Below are 15,948 nucleotides of genomic sequence, written 5' to 3'. Positions count from 1 at the left end.
TTCTCCTCGAAAATAAAAATAGAATAGAATATGACTTAACATATCACACTTGACAAATTGACGAACAGAAGAGTTTAATTCGTTGATTAAGATTCTGCATAAAAGTAAAATATTCAAAGATATGCAAGTACTAGTAATATAGTAGTAGTAATTGTATAAGTAACCATTACTCAGTTAGAATGAATGATTTTAAAAAGTGTCTCAAAAACAAAACTGTGAAGGTATCATCATACTACTAATTTGGAGTTTAAGTGTGCATCGATGAATGAATCTGCACACATACATACATATACACAAGCACAAAGCACGTCTGAAGCTCCATTTTACAAAAAGGCCTTGGTAGTATTTATTTTTCTCAAGGAGCAAGGATTGGATGCCAATACAATAGAATAGGTTGTAACAAATAAATTGAGTGATTTACAAGTGAAGTAATAAAATTAGAGGCACTGAAGAATGGTACTCCAATTGTTGAAGTTCAAAGGCCCTTGAGTTGCCCAGCCAATCCAGATAGAGTGGTCCACTTCTCAAAGGCGGTTGCAGATGCCACAAATGCTATCTTGGACCCTTCTTCATCTTTTTCAGTAACTGCATTCAATCCCAAAATATGTCCCTAATTAAAATACAAGCCCAAATGTGGAAATTAATTATAGTTAAACTCACTAGATGAGATTAAGGAGGCCATTGACAGTTGGAATAGATCAGCCTCTGTCTTCTCCTCTTCACTAGAACTCAACTGCCATTCAATCAAATTGAAAATGAGAATTCAAAGCAAAGCAATAGTAATAGTTTTTAACAAACAAACACACCTACCTTGTTGAGGGCAGCATTAACCTTCTGGAGCCATTCAGTATCCTTGGCTGACACAATAACAGAATTTGCTTCAGCAAGGTCCTTCTGCTCAATAGCCTGCCCTATTTTGCTCAGTTTGTACACAACATCTTGCAGGTATGCTGCATCAAACATGTATGCCAATCATTCTAACAATGCAATTAAAGGCTTGTGAAATCTACTAATAAATTGAAAAAAAAATGAATGAACCTTTTTCCTGAGTTGATGAGTTGATCTCGAGCCTCTTCTTCCTATCTCTCTTCACCTTCTCCATCAGCTCGTCGTCTTCATCCGCCTCCAAAATGGCGGCGCCGGCCTTGTAATTGGCGCCGGAGAGAAAGCCGGCAGCGGTGGCGAGAGAGAGAGCGATGGCTCTCCTGCTTGTAACAATGGAGCATGTCTCAGATCTACACACAATTTGAATTGTTGAATGTGAAGATGAAGATGCTGATGGAACGCAAGGTAGAAACACTTTGGCGTTTGAGAGCAAAAATGTGGCCATTTTTGCTTGATGAATTTGAGTTTTTGGTGGCAAACAAGAAGTTGTGAAACTGCACAAGATAAGATTTTGCGAGCTTTTCCTCCTCACTTTCCAAGCCTATTTCCGTCAATACACACCCACCTAGCTAACCAAGTCGTATAGGCATGTCTGTTTTTCCATTAGATTTCCACCAGGCGTAATTACTTTTCAATACACACAAAGTGGATATCTTAGATATGTAAACGAAGTAACTTACTTATAGCAAGTATGACAATTTTTTCAGATTATATACTCCCTCCCTCTATCACACTTTCCTTTTTATTTTGTCCCAATAAAGATGTCACGTTTCCATTTTTAGAAAAAGTTCTCTCTCGCAATAATATAAATATTATATTTTCTATTTCCACCTAACACACAAAATAAAACCTCCTAAATTCTCCTGTTGTCCCACAAGTATGACATCTTTTGTGGGACGAAAGGGAGTATATTTTTTTACCGTAAAGTATTTACTTATTTATTAAAGGATAAATTCCAAAAAAACCCATTAAGTTAGGTCAAAATCTGGTGTATCCCATTATTTTGAAAATCAACTAAAAATACTTTGGAGTTTTTTACTCTCTCAGTCCTTAAAAAACGGTCACTTATTTCTTTTCATTTGTTCCTAAAAAAATTTCACCTTTATCATTTTTAGCATGAAAATTTAGGATTTCGATTTGAACTGGTAGCTGGTTGTTTCATTTTGGGTTCAAAATCTACGATTTTGTCTAATTGAATTTAAAGACTCGGATGTTGATTTACCTATTTGATTCCTATAACTCTATGTGCCTTTAGTGTTATTAGGGTGATCACTCATTTTGATTACACACTGGCACCAAAGGCACCAAAGTGTTCCTTCAGTGTCACACGACCTCAAGTCTTCCGAATACTATTGGATTGTTACTATTATTCCGCTAACAAAATTAACGACTTGATCAATTTTATATTCATCGAGAAAGACCGAAACTCTACGTGAAAATACGTATACACCTTGAGAACAAGATATTTATATACGAACGATTTTAGTTTACTATAAATTAAATTTGTGGTGAAGTATTTACTTCGTGGAATATTTAGTTTAGTATAAGGGTGTTTTGGTACATTCTGCGTTTCCAAATTCGTGCTATGAACTAAAATGTTTTTATTGTGAACAAATCGCTCTTACAGTGAACTCTTTAGTTATGCATTTAAATAGTAGTATGCGGTACTAATTAAATTAATATACATATTCTAAAAAGAAAGACTTATTAGCCTTTAACCTCATTTTTTATATTTATATTTGAATTTTCTTTCTATTATTTTTAAAATTTGAATTAAAGTAGGCACTAGTTACATATATAATTCTAAAAAAATGAAAAAATTATAAAAAATCATAAATATATAACCACAATATTATGCACTTTCTATGTACTATATATGTATCTAATATTTCAATTAAATTCATAAATAAACCTATTTTTTTGTCAAATAAACAAGAATTTGGTTGTATAAAATTTGGTCACATAAATTTATTGTTCTAAAAAACGGGCAGGTATCCAAAAATTATATAAACGTGACTCACGATAGATGGTTAAGTATTTGGTAGAAAAATAGGTATGATGATGTCTATGTCAAAGACAGCAGCAAATTGATCTTTATGAAGACGATGTACTCTTAAAGAACTTTTGATGAGACAGGTTATTTTGACTAGGCTCCTTTGTTCAATTTATTATGATCTCAATTATTAATAAGGTGGGAATATGATTATAAAAAAAAGTGGGAATATGATTATAAAAAAATGGGTTAGTGTTCTTATTTAATAGAGGTCAGATCAGATGTAGATAAAAATAAATTATGATTACACAGTCTCTCTTTTTAGTTCCCTGGACCGACTAATGTTATTACTTAATATTAATGCGTGAATTATGTTGCCTAAGCAGTCTTGTTAGAGCGACAAAATAAAAAACAATTATTTTTCTTGAAAAATTATTAATTACAATTCAAGTTAGGTTTGTATTAAATACAAACCCTCTTAATATAACACTGTGACATCACTTATACAACAATATTATAAACGTTACACAGCAATATTATAAACGTTATATAGCAATCTATAGATAGTTGTATAGCGTGTTGGATATTGCTGGCCAAGAAAAATTGTTGTATAGTGTACAAAATATTACTGGATGTCTTTTTCAGAATTTTTTATTTATTTGCCACGTGACAGTTTATTATTCGTCTACGTGTACAAATGATTGAGTATGAATGGTGGTATGATGTTATTTTAAGAGATGGTGGCACCCTAACACTCCCCATTGAAGTTATGTTCAAACAATTCTTTTTATTATGATCTAAATCAGCTGGATTATAATTAATATAAATTTATTAATATTTTCTGAATCACAATTTATTATTTGCATATATTTTATAATTTTAGATGTTATATACATTAGATTTAATAATAATAATAATAATAATAATAATAATAATTAATGATATTATTATTATTATTATTATTATTATTATCTATACAATATATAAAAGGGGAGTTTTGGGGGTATTTAGGGAAATAAGTAGAATTTTGAGGGTATTTAGGTAAATCAATTATAATTCAATTGTAATTATTTTAAAATTAATATTAAATTAAATATATACTCCATCTGTCCCAATAAATATGAAACATTTGGTTTCCGGCACATGATTTTATGCAAGTGTTGTTTTGTGAGTTAATGAAGAGAGAGTAAAGTAAGAGAGAGGGAAAAGTAGAAAGAGTGATGTTTCCATTTTAGGAAACGTTTCATTTTTAATGGGACAACCCAAAAAGGAAAACGTTGCATTTCTAATGAGACAGAGGGAGTATAATTTAAAAGCCAAAACATGTGATTTAGTAGAGTGAGTGGGAGATTGTGATTAAATGGAGTGAAACGGTTTTAAAATGGGACTCTCTCATATTATTACATGGGCTATAAATATGTGATACGGAGTATTTGGTAGCAACAGATTCAATCATACACTCAAATAGTATATTTTTATGCAGAATGGAGAATTGGTGTTTTTATTCTTACTATTGGAAGAAGCTTCATATTATATGAGCATATGACGATTCTTCACATTAATCGGTGATTTGCATCATTCAAAAAATATGCGTTTCAACCTTAATCTTTTCAACAAAGATTAATAAGGGAAGAAGAAGTAAGGAGAAACGAATTACGTGAAGTGAAGGGAGTCTGCAACGACAATGGCTAGATTAAAATTCTGAAAATAAAAATATTTTTTGTCCTTTCATCGAATGCATGTGGTGTGAATTGTTCGATTGTGTATATTCACGGGTCTCATCTTATGCTTTGCTCTACCGATGATCGTTTTAATACATATTCATTATTAATTTTGTGCATTGCAAATTGATTTTGTTCCTTATTTTATTGTAGCTTTAGGTGAGGTGGGCGGCTTTAAAGATGACAAACAAGTTATTTTACCTATGATAACTGTTGAAGAGTGATGAATTACGAAGAATTGAAGGTTTTAGTTTATAACGATGAGACTGATTTTAATTTTAAAGTTAATGTAGTTTATAAAGAAGTTTTAAAAATGATGTGTAGTTATCCATTGTGTTTAATTCTTTATTGTGAAAGATTTATCTTTCTACTCCATGATTTAATATTTAAACATTATATTATGCGAAATAAAGTTAAAATAATTATTTTTAATAAAATTTAAGTATGCAGTAATATTTTTTTTGTCATAAAAAATAATTAATAATAATATTAATTATATTTTTACTAATAAAATTAAAATTATAATATTTTTTAATTAATAAAAATAATTAAAAATTAATATTTTAAAAATATATTAATCTGTACATATCACGCACATGTGTGGTACTAGTTATTATATAAAAGTCATACTACTACACATTATTTAAAACTATAGTACAAATGTATGTAGTAATAATATAAAAAATGCAAGGCGTACTTTTTACATATTATCAACTAGTACTATATACATATTTTTTATAAATTAATATTTCCTTAATTCCGAATAGTTCGTCTCACTTTGACCGGACACAGATTTTAAGAAATGTAATGAAAAGTGAGTTGAAAAAGTTAGTGGAATGTGGGTCATACTTTTATATATTAGTTTTATAATAAAATGTGAGTAGGAATGAGTTAGTGGAATATGTGGTCCACTACGTAAAATATGACAAATTATGTGGGACGGACCGAAATGGAAAAATGAAACAAATTATCCGGGACGGAGGGAGTAATTCAAAAAATTATATATATATATTTTAAATTTGAATTTGAAAAATGATACTCCCTCCGTCTCACTTTAGGAGTCTCAATCGAGTTCGACACGTGTTTTAAAAAATGTAAAAGAAATTAGGTGAAAAGTGGGATGTGGGTCTCATTCTTATATACTCCATCCGTCCTACTTTAGGAATCCCATTTGAGTTCGTCACAGATTTTAAGAAATGTAAATGAAAGTTAGTGAAAAAATATAGTGAATTGTGAATCCTAATATCATTTATGCAATATTCAAATCAAGAATTCTAAAGTGGAATAAACTGAGATTTCTAAAATAGGACGGAAGAAATATTAGTTTTATAATAAACCGAGAATATTAGCCCAGGTTCCATTGTGGAGACACGTGGGCGTGCATCATGAAAGTGGTGAATCTGATGGAGAGTGAGAGGCACCGCACGCAGCTACAAAGTTGGCCTAATAGAAAATTCAAAAACCAAAATATAAATATAAAAATAAGACTTTGAAGTCTCCATAAAAACACAGTGGAGCAGAAAAATCCAGTCACCGCCCGACAAAAATTGCATACGTTTTGATTTTTCATTCAAATAATTGTACGCTCTATTATTGAATGTTAACTCTTGATTCTGAAGAAAACGACCGTTACGGCCACCCCTGTTTTGCTTTCAAACATTTTGTAAAGCCGAGTCTTGATATTGGAAGGTTGAGAAATCCGTTTTCGGCTTGGGATGAGGATTTCCAAGCTTTTCATTTGAAGTAATCCACAATTTCCTGAACCCATGACGATTCTTGGACTTCTCTTCTTCTTTTTCTTTCTCGGGCGCGATGGTAACTATTCATTTCTTCAACACCTTTTGTTTTGCGATTTTGGGAAGAACATGATTGAAATATAGTATGCTTTTGCTGCTCTTATTTCAATTATGCTATTGATTTAGATGTGCTTGCTTTGGATCATCGATCACGGTCGCTTTTTGCAAGAAAGATGATGTTTTATAATTCTAATTTTATAAGTACTGTACATATTTTGATTAGTTTGAAACTGAAATCCGATCAGTAGGTACTTTTCTCAGCACATGAAATTAGGTTTTATGAATCAAGTTTTATTGAGATTTGGCTTATTACTCTGTCTCTCTTCAATTAGGTGTTGTTAAATCCTTCATTTGTGTTGAGCTGAATGTGATTCTGGCTTTATAATTTTGAATAACTTGCTTATTATCTTGTTAGGATTGTATGTCCATAATGGGGCAATTCAAGTGCATTGATGGATTTAAATACTTTGCTACAAGTGATGAAGTCTTTGTTGCTTATCTTTTTTTTTTTTCACTATCTGCTGCAGCTATGGCGTTTACTGGGACGTTTGGGATCAACTACGGTAGGATAGCAGATAACATCCCTTCACCCGATAAAGTTGTAACGCTGCTTAGGGCTGCAAAGATCAAGAACGTTAGGATTTACGATGCAGATCACAGTGTACTCAATGCCTTTAAAGGAACTGGACTGGAGTTGGTGGTTGGACTTAACAATGGTTTATTGAAAGAAATGAATGCTAATCCAGACCACGCCCTGACTTGGGTCGAGGACAATGTGAAGGCATTTCTTCCTGACACGCATATAGTCGGGATTGCTGTAGGGAATGAAGTTCTGGGAAATGATGCTGAGTCTTTCACAAGCTTTATTGGGGGCTGTGAAGAATATATACAATGCCACGAAGAAGCTCGGAATAGATAGAGTAGTTCAGATTTCCACAGCTCATTCACAGGCCGTCTTTGAGAATTCTTACCCTCCTTCTTCTTGTACTTTCACGGATGCTGTCGCTCCGTTGATGAAGCCTCTCTTGGAGTTCTTTTCGCAGATTGGATCTCCGTTTTGTCTCAATGCGTATCCCTTTCTGGCCTATACTTACAACAAGGGGAAAATCGACATAAACTATGCTCTATTTCAGCCGAATAAGGGAATAGATGATGAGAAAACTGATTTACATTATGATAACTTGTTGGATGCTCAGATCGACGCAACTTATGCAGCTTTAGAGGATGCTGGATTCAAGAAAATGGAAGTTATAATCACGGAAACGGGTTGGGCTTCTCATGGGGACGAAAGTGAGGCTGCTGCTACGCCAAGTAATGCGAGAACGTACCACTTCAATCTGCGTAAAAGGTTAGCCAAGAGGAAAGGGACCCCACTTAGGCCGAAACATATACTAAAAGCCTACATATTTGCCTTATTCAACGAGGACTTGAAACAAGGTGCTGGCTCTGAGAAATATTATGGACTTTTTAAAGCAGACGGGAGCATATCATATGATCTCGGTCTCCCTGGACTTAAATCTTCGTCTGCTTCATATTCGTTTTTCTCCTTTAAGGTACCTCTTCTCAGATATTTGATGATTTGGTTTGCAAAGTAGCAATTGATTTATAATTATTTGTGCATATTTCTACTTCCCTTTTTATATTCATTAACTGCATTGTATGCTCGAGCAGACATAGGCTTAGACTTGAGTGATTTATAGGAAATTACATGAACTTATCTAAATTGAAAATCCACATTGAGTTTTTGCCTCATTAAAATTCAGAATTCTAGTTGCAATGTAGTTGAATTGATTCAAAGTGACGTGCGATGTTTGAATGTAGTTTTAAAAAAATCGTATTAATATGAATGATGCAACTAACAGCACAGAAACTTCACATGAGGGACTGCTGATATTAGAACACATTAAAAAAAGTGTACATCTCGAGAGATACAGTTAATTTGAGGCGTGTTTGGTATCTGACGTTCGTGTAATAGGTATGATGATGCGTTTATTACGATGAATTTGTGATTGTTTGTACATTTGCAGGAGCTTGGAGCTGGAAAGTGGTGTAGATGGTGTTTCTTGTTATTGACAATCTCAGGTTCCACATTAATTTTGCTCTTGAGATTATAATAGTAGCAATCTTCAATCATATAGTATAATAAAGTGGTGACTATATTTTTATTTGTGATTCGAGAAATGGAAAGTTTACACCCATTTTGTTTGTCGTATCTATTCTAACTTGCATAGACATAGAGAGGTAATATCTATTTCGAGTCACTCATATTTGGGAATAGTGATTAGTTTGTAGACTTGAGATGGTAACAAGTGCAACTTTGCTCAAAATTAATTTGGTATATTCCCCTCCAATATAATAAAATTAGAAATCAAAATTGTTACGGACCTCAATCTTTTTTGTTACCTGAATCATTTGTTTGTGGTTTATTTATGGCAGTCTAAAATTGGCCTCGTGTTGGAGGAAATTCATAGCTATCTCATGTGGTTTTCTTAGAAACTACTGAATTTTGTTCAAGTCAATCTCTTAAATTAAGGTACCAGTTTTATCTAGTACTAGTACTAGTATAAAAAGGGTTATTTGTCTAGAAATACATAAATTTGGGTATTTTCTTGTTTCTAATTTTTTATTTTTGAATCTTAATATATGAGTGGGAGGATTATATATATGCATAGTAGCAACTCAATATTTGGACAGTTTGACAAGTTATTTATTTAGGGTGATATTTATGAGCTTTTCAACGAAAATACACATGAAGTTTGTGAATAATCGTTTTTGAAAAACAATATGCTAGTAGTAATAGTATCGTAGGAGAATCAATCTAAAAATGCCTATATTAAATGCGAAAACCACAAAAATTGAACAAGTGGTGCATAGTTATGGACGAATATAGAGATATAGAGTTGGTCCCATAACAATACATTGACTCATCTCACACCCCATATTTCACAAACCACTAGACTACATCATTTCTTTCTTATTCAATAAAATAATACTCCAGAATCCAGATCACACTTTTTCCCGACGGATTATACTCCCTTAATCCCGCAAGAGTATGAACTATTTAGTTTGCGAATTTTAATGCACAAGTAGTAAAGTAATAGAAAGATAGAAACATAAAGTAATTGAATATTGTTATTGGGAATATGCTCTGCCTCTATAGGGAAAATGGTTTTCAAAAATTAAAAAGTGCTTCCTCTTATAGGACGGACTAAAAAAGAAAGAGTGTATATTTTTGTGGGACTGGAGGAGTATACCACACTAGATACATGCTTGTAAGTTGTAACTTGTAAGTGTAAGGAAGATTATAGTACTATCTTTGTGCCTACTTAGCTGGTATTCCTTTTTGAATTATCTCACTTTAACTGAACCATCTCTTTTCGGCAAAAAGTAATATAACACATTTTTGTCTTGCTTTATTCTTACTTTTATTTTATTCTCTTTTCATCTCACTACTTTATTCTCCCTCAATCCACTTAATACTCTCTCCGTCTGCGAATAGGAGTCTCATTTCTTTCAGACACGGGTTTTAATAAGAAATGTTAAAAAAGTGGGTGGAAGAAAAGTTAGTGGAATATGGGTCCCACTTGTATATACTTGTTCCGTCCCTCAAAAGTATATATGAATTATTTCCTTTTTAGTCCGTCAATGAAAAGTATGAACTTTCTAATTTTGGAAACTCATTTCTCTTCTATTGAGGTGAGACCTATTCTCTACTAACAATACTTTAAAAAAATTTCTTTTTATCTCTCTCTTACCTTTTCAATTATGCATTAAAATTCATGACGAGTCAAATGTTCATACTCTTTGGGGACGGATGGAGTATTAGTTTTAAATGATATGTGAGTGGAATGTGGCACCTCTTTATTTATATTAATTATGAATCGAGATTCCTATTCACGTTCGGACCAAAATAGAAAAACGAGACTTACCAAAATGAGAATACGGGACTCCTATTCGCGGACGAAGGAGTACAATTTTAAATTCATGCTAAAAAAATTCTCTACTACAAAGGGACATAAGAACTACTGTTCTACTATAGTAGTACCACTTATACTAGTATCATTATCATATATCCCGAAAGTACTCCCTCCATTTCAGCTAAATATTTTGGGCACAGAGATTAAGAAATTGTGCTAAAAAGTAGAAAGATAAAGAGAGAGTAAAGTATGCGATGAAATAAAGTAAGAGTGATTGGATATTTTAATTTTTGTCAAAAAAATAAAATGGCTTAACTTAATAACATCCAGAAAGGAATACGACTCAACTTAATTGAGACAAAGGGAATAATTTCTTTTATATATGAAATAGTCATGCATTATGTCCATACATATATAATCTAGTACTAACAAAGAACAATATATACTCTCATTTTGAATACAATTAAATTAAAAAAGGTATACTCTTATTTTTTCATATTCATAGTATGAATTTTTAAATGATTATATTGGAATAATTCATATCCTAAGTTTATTGTTGAATTTGTCCTTAAAATCCAAATTCGGCTGATTCAACAATATTAAATGCACAATACATATGAAACGAACATCAGCTTGTTTGGTCAATTCAACAATATTAAATGCACAAATCACAATACAATATGACACCAATATAATCATCCGTATTTAATTATCTCATATTTTTTTCATCCATCTCCAAATAATTGTTTCATATATTTTACTATTTTATGGAATGGACATCGTATTTCGTTAACTCATCACGTTTAAATATTATATAGACTTAATATTCCTTTCATATCAACTAAGTTGAGACATTTCTTTTAGCTATATAGAATAAAAAATTAAGTAAAATAAAAATAAAATAAAATAAAATAGAAAAGATTATAAGATAGAGTAATGTAGGATCAGATGGAACACAATAAGTGATTTGATGTTATTTTTATAAAAAAAATGACTCAACATGGTTAAAACATCCTTAAAAAAAATTAAACTCAACTTAATTGACTAAAAATTAAAATATGACAATTAATTACAGATGGAAAAAAAAATGTAATTACAATTTTGTCATCCGGTGATCGTCATGATCATGACTCAGCAGTCGTCGGACCAATAAGTGATAGTACTATTATCATCGGTGTTGCTAATACTTTGATTGTTGCATTTTATACTCCCTCGTCCTCCAAATTTTGACACAGTTTATTATTTCAGTCCGTTTTTAAAAATTTGACACACTTCACATTTACTATTTTTTATAGTGGACCTCATATTCCACTAATTCATTCTCTGCTCACATTTTATTATAAAATTAATACTTTAAAAGTAGGATCCACATCCCACCAACTTTTTCAACTCACTTTCCATTACATTTCTTAAAACTCGTGTCGGATCAAAGTATGTCAAAATTTGGGGGACGGGGGGAGTACTATTTTCTACTAGTACTCCCTCCGTTTCGCCATAGTTGAGGCAAAACTTTTCGGCACGGAGTTTTAGAAATGAATATTGGATGGGTTAAATAAATAGATAAAAAAATAAGAGAGAGAAAAAGATAGAGAGAATAAAATATAAAGTGAATAAAGTAAGAGAGAGTAAAGTAAGAAAGAGAAAAAAGTTACTCCATACAAGGAAATGACTCAACTATGAAGAAACTTTCCGAAATAGTAAAATGACTCAACTATAGCGAACAGATGGAGTAATAATTTATCATCCATCTAATATTGTTTTCAAGTGAAAGAAATTTAATCAGCTCATTTACAAAATTTTGAATCCCCCTACTGGAAATACACTAGCGTCTAGCAATTCTACCATAGTTCATACGAGTTGCTTGGGCATTATTTAAAATAAAAGATGAACTTTTGGGATCTCTATTCTAGATTTCTCGTAATATTAGGAGGAAAATAATGTATAGGTCAATACCCAGGGACGGAGATAGCATAGGCCAAGCGACCGCTCTAGCGGGGGCTTGGCCGTTGATTTCCTCCCAGATTCACCTATAGTGTTTTTGGGTTTTTTTTACGGAGACGGCGTATCGAGGAAGAAGATGCAGGAGAGAGGAAGGGGGGAGAGAGGAGGGAGGAGAGAGGAATAGAAAATTACTTATTGGAAAAAACGTGTTATATTAAGAGGCGTTTGGTCTTTCATGTTGTTGTAACCTCCATTTGATTTATGATATCTCTTAATGCTAAAGACCTTTGAGGTGGCCCTCCCTATTCTATAAATAGGTGGAGTTTGAAAGAGGAAAAATACACCAACAAAAGCATTACATCTTCTTTCAAGCTCTACATCATAGTGTGCATCTTAGAAGCATTGCATAGCTCGATTCTCGGAACTCCATCAAGTTTGCCGGTGCCTAGCGGGTTTGAGGTGCTTCTACACGCTAGAAGGAAATCGTTTTATCTTTGGGGGCAATACGTCATTCCGTGAGCACTAGCAGGGGCGTAATTTGTCTTGCGGAAAGAGGGCTTCCCTCGACTCGACCTATAGTTCGGTTTGTTTTAATATTTCCATTGTAATTTCCATTCCACTTATTGTTGTTATCTTCCTTCGATTGTAATAGTTAGAGTACCGCCTGTACATGGCTTGAGAATATCATCCCTTTATTTCTAACACTTCTTCTATATGGCTTGAGAATATCATCCCTTTATTTCTAACACTTCTTCTATCTTTAAAATTGTTTAAAGAATCAATTACTAATAAAAATAATTATTTGTCTCGTATTTTATTTTCAATTTTATGACAGTACATATTGATTTACTGATAAACCTATCGTCCACTCATATTTTATTATAAAATTAATATATAAAACAATTCATTATCTACGGAGTAATTTTTTTCTACTCATTTCATCCGCTATTAGTGGAAAATGATGTTTACCTAGTATTTATAGTAAAAGTGAATTGAGACTCCTAATGACGGCAGAACTAAAATGGTAAACCGAGACTTCTAATAACAAACGGATGAAGTACCATTTTATATCTACATTTTTAATATTTGAAATGATTCAAAATAGGACAAGTAATCGCACCTGGTTGGAGTGACATATTTAGGACAAATTAATATTTTAACAATTAATTTGCGAACTCTTAAAATTTGCAAATTGAAAATCCTAGATACTCCACTGCGGGCCACTGGAAAAGGCAAGCCGCTACTAGAGATTTTAGTGGCACCGCGCGTCCTACTGTATTTATCATTACATTTTAGCACCGGCTCATTTCAAGTTCTGGTTTCGTCCCTGTCAATACCAATTATTGTACTCGATGAGTTGACTGCATGAGATAATATATCCTCTATATTAGCATAGGTGAAAATATTGAATATCAGCCAAAATGATAAAGCGAATGCCTTGATTATTTGCACTCATATTTTTCTAATAATCTTCAAGAAATATATCGTAATACCCTTACTTTTCAATAAAGTGTAAAAAGAAAAGAATATTCTTCTTTTTTGGGGTAAAGCATAATTCCTTCTTTTTTTAGTGCCACTATAAACAACTATCCCAAACAACTAATCCAATCGTACGATGATATTCTTGTGAACTTCGTTTAATTCAAACGTATTATATGTGTGATTTATGGTTTCTACAATAATATACTATTTACGTTTAGTAGCACATATATTAGATTAATATCTTAATCATGTTCAATTATGTTCACAAGAACACAACCATGTCCATTGTTGTATCCCACCGTGTGCATAAGACTATAAGAGCACTACTACTACTACCATTTCCATAAGAGCATAGTCTATTTTTTTTTAGGACGGAAGAAGTATTAATTTAATGTGTGGTATTCAATTTATTTAGCATAACAATGATGAATAGTAATTATTTAGGTCATATCCTCAGTTACATCGACTTTATTTTCATATATATTGAAATATCAGTGTTTTTACCAGTTTACAGTATTCTAGGATACTAGGATAATATTTTTTCATAAAACTATACTAACATATAAAAGGTTGTATATTTTACAAACTTTTTATTAACTTTTCTTTATATTTCTTAAAAATTGTGACAAATGAAAATGTGAGACATAGTAGTATATTTTTTGTATGTGTAATGAATTATATAGAAGTTATGATTTCAGCTATATGTATGGTAGTATAGTGGTACATTGTTACATGCAAAGGTCACATTTTAAGCAAAAAGTTAGAAAAATGATGAAATCATATTACATGGAAAAGGACAGACATAGGATGTTGCATTTGAGGGCAATTCCACTATCACATAAATTTGATTGGTGTTAAGAGTTGAGCATCATATATGGAGTAGCAGACTAGTCAATCTCTCTCTATCTCTGTGGAATTCATTCATTCATATCTAGTGGGCAACAAAATATCAAAGGGACTACTCTATAAATAGATATTAGAATAGAGATCCATACAGGCAGGGGCAACCAGAGAACATATAATACAAGGATGGAATTGGGTGGTGGATTTGTTTTGTGCGTGGTGCTGCTGGCCGCGGTGGCTGAGCTCGTCGGAAGAGCTACTGCGGCCACTTATGTTGTCGGAGATAATCTAGGATGGAATGTTCCTAGTAGCGTCGATGAGTACTCCAGTTGGGCTAGTCGCCATGTTTTTACACCTGGAGATGTTCTCAGTAATCTCTCTCTCTCTCTCTCTATATCTGTCTAAATTATTGTATCAAATCATGTACCACTATTAACTAACTTTTCAATTTTTTATTTTCTTGTAACTAACTTTTTCAAATCAGTACAAAATTACAAGTTTAGTAATCCGATACATATATAGTATCAATTGAAATGGTGAAGAATTAGTTTTGAGAATTGTGGGAAGACTAACAAATCGGTGAAAATATATGGCAGCGTTCAATTTCGTGACAGGGGAACATGATGTGGCTGAAGTGAGAAAGGCAGCATACGATGAGTGCAGCTCCAACGACCCCATTGTGCTGTCTACCGTTGGGCCGTGGAACACGACTCTCAACTCCACCGGAGAACACTACTACATTTGTACCTTTGGCAGACACTGCTCCTTGGGCCAGAAGTTGGCTATCAACGTCACTGCCCCCTCTCCAACACCGCCTGCTTCCCCCCCTATGCTCCCCACCCCAACCCCGCCACCGGCCTCTTCACCAACACCGATGTCAGGATCACCATCTCCGGTTCCACCACCAACACAGATGCCAAGATCACCAGCTCCGACTCCATCACCAACACCAATGTCAGGATCACCATCTTCGAATCCATCACCAGCACCAATGCCAGGATCACCAGGTGGAAGTCCTTCACCGGGGACTCCAGGAGGGGCTCCTACTACACCCGGGGAGCTCAGCCCACCTCCAGGCAACTCCGCTATGCTTCCAACTGTCAGTGCTACCTTGGTGGTGTTAGGCTCAGTTGCCCTTGGGCTCATCATGTAGACTTGTTTATCGTTTACATGACTTGTTTGGCAGGTGTCGCTTTACGTACAACTGTTAGTTTTGGCATTTATGATGTTATCTATGAATTGTGATACTAGTCCATGTGCACAGGACCATTGTTTTGATATCATTACTCTGGCATTGGAAGATAAGTTCGTGTATGTCATTGTTGTGTAGTTAATAAAATTCATTGGCTTTAGTGCTTTAGTGTGTAAAC

The 15,948-nt window shown here is 33.2% G+C and overlaps 2 protein-coding genes and 1 pseudogene across 2 annotated transcripts; 2 read left to right on the top strand and 1 right to left on the bottom strand.

Moving 5' to 3' along the window:
- Positions 1-204: 204 nt before the first annotated feature.
- LOC125193369 (thylakoid lumenal 16.5 kDa protein, chloroplastic) lies at positions 205-1,443 on the bottom strand. Its single transcript, XM_048091140.1, has 4 exons — positions 1,039-1,443; positions 811-950; positions 661-733; positions 205-585 (listed from the first exon to the last, which is right to left on the bottom strand). The coding sequence occupies exons 1-4, from the start codon at positions 1,328-1,330 to the stop codon at positions 476-478; spliced, it is 615 nt and encodes a 204-aa protein (XP_047947097.1). The 5' UTR covers positions 1,331-1,443; the 3' UTR covers positions 205-475.
- A 4,659-nt stretch (positions 1,444-6,102) lies between these two features.
- LOC125191983 lies at positions 6,103-8,607 on the top strand (annotated as a pseudogene).
- A 6,006-nt stretch (positions 8,608-14,613) lies between these two features.
- Positions 14,614-15,947, top strand: LOC125193139 (cucumber peeling cupredoxin-like). Its single transcript, XM_048090883.1, has 2 exons — positions 14,614-14,948; positions 15,175-15,947. Exons 1-2 carry the CDS (start codon positions 14,765-14,767, stop codon positions 15,729-15,731), a joined length of 741 nt encoding a protein of 246 aa, XP_047946840.1. The 5' UTR covers positions 14,614-14,764; the 3' UTR covers positions 15,732-15,947.
- Position 15,948: the final 1 nt, after the last annotated feature.

The sequence above is a fragment of the Salvia hispanica genome, chromosome 6 (genome assembly GCF_023119035.1).
Source record: "Salvia hispanica cultivar TCC Black 2014 chromosome 6, UniMelb_Shisp_WGS_1.0, whole genome shotgun sequence".
NCBI classification, from domain to species: domain Eukaryota; kingdom Viridiplantae; phylum Streptophyta; class Magnoliopsida; order Lamiales; family Lamiaceae; genus Salvia; species Salvia hispanica.
The sequence above is the reverse complement of the archived record's forward strand: the minus strand, read 5'-3'. Positions and strand labels throughout refer to the sequence as shown.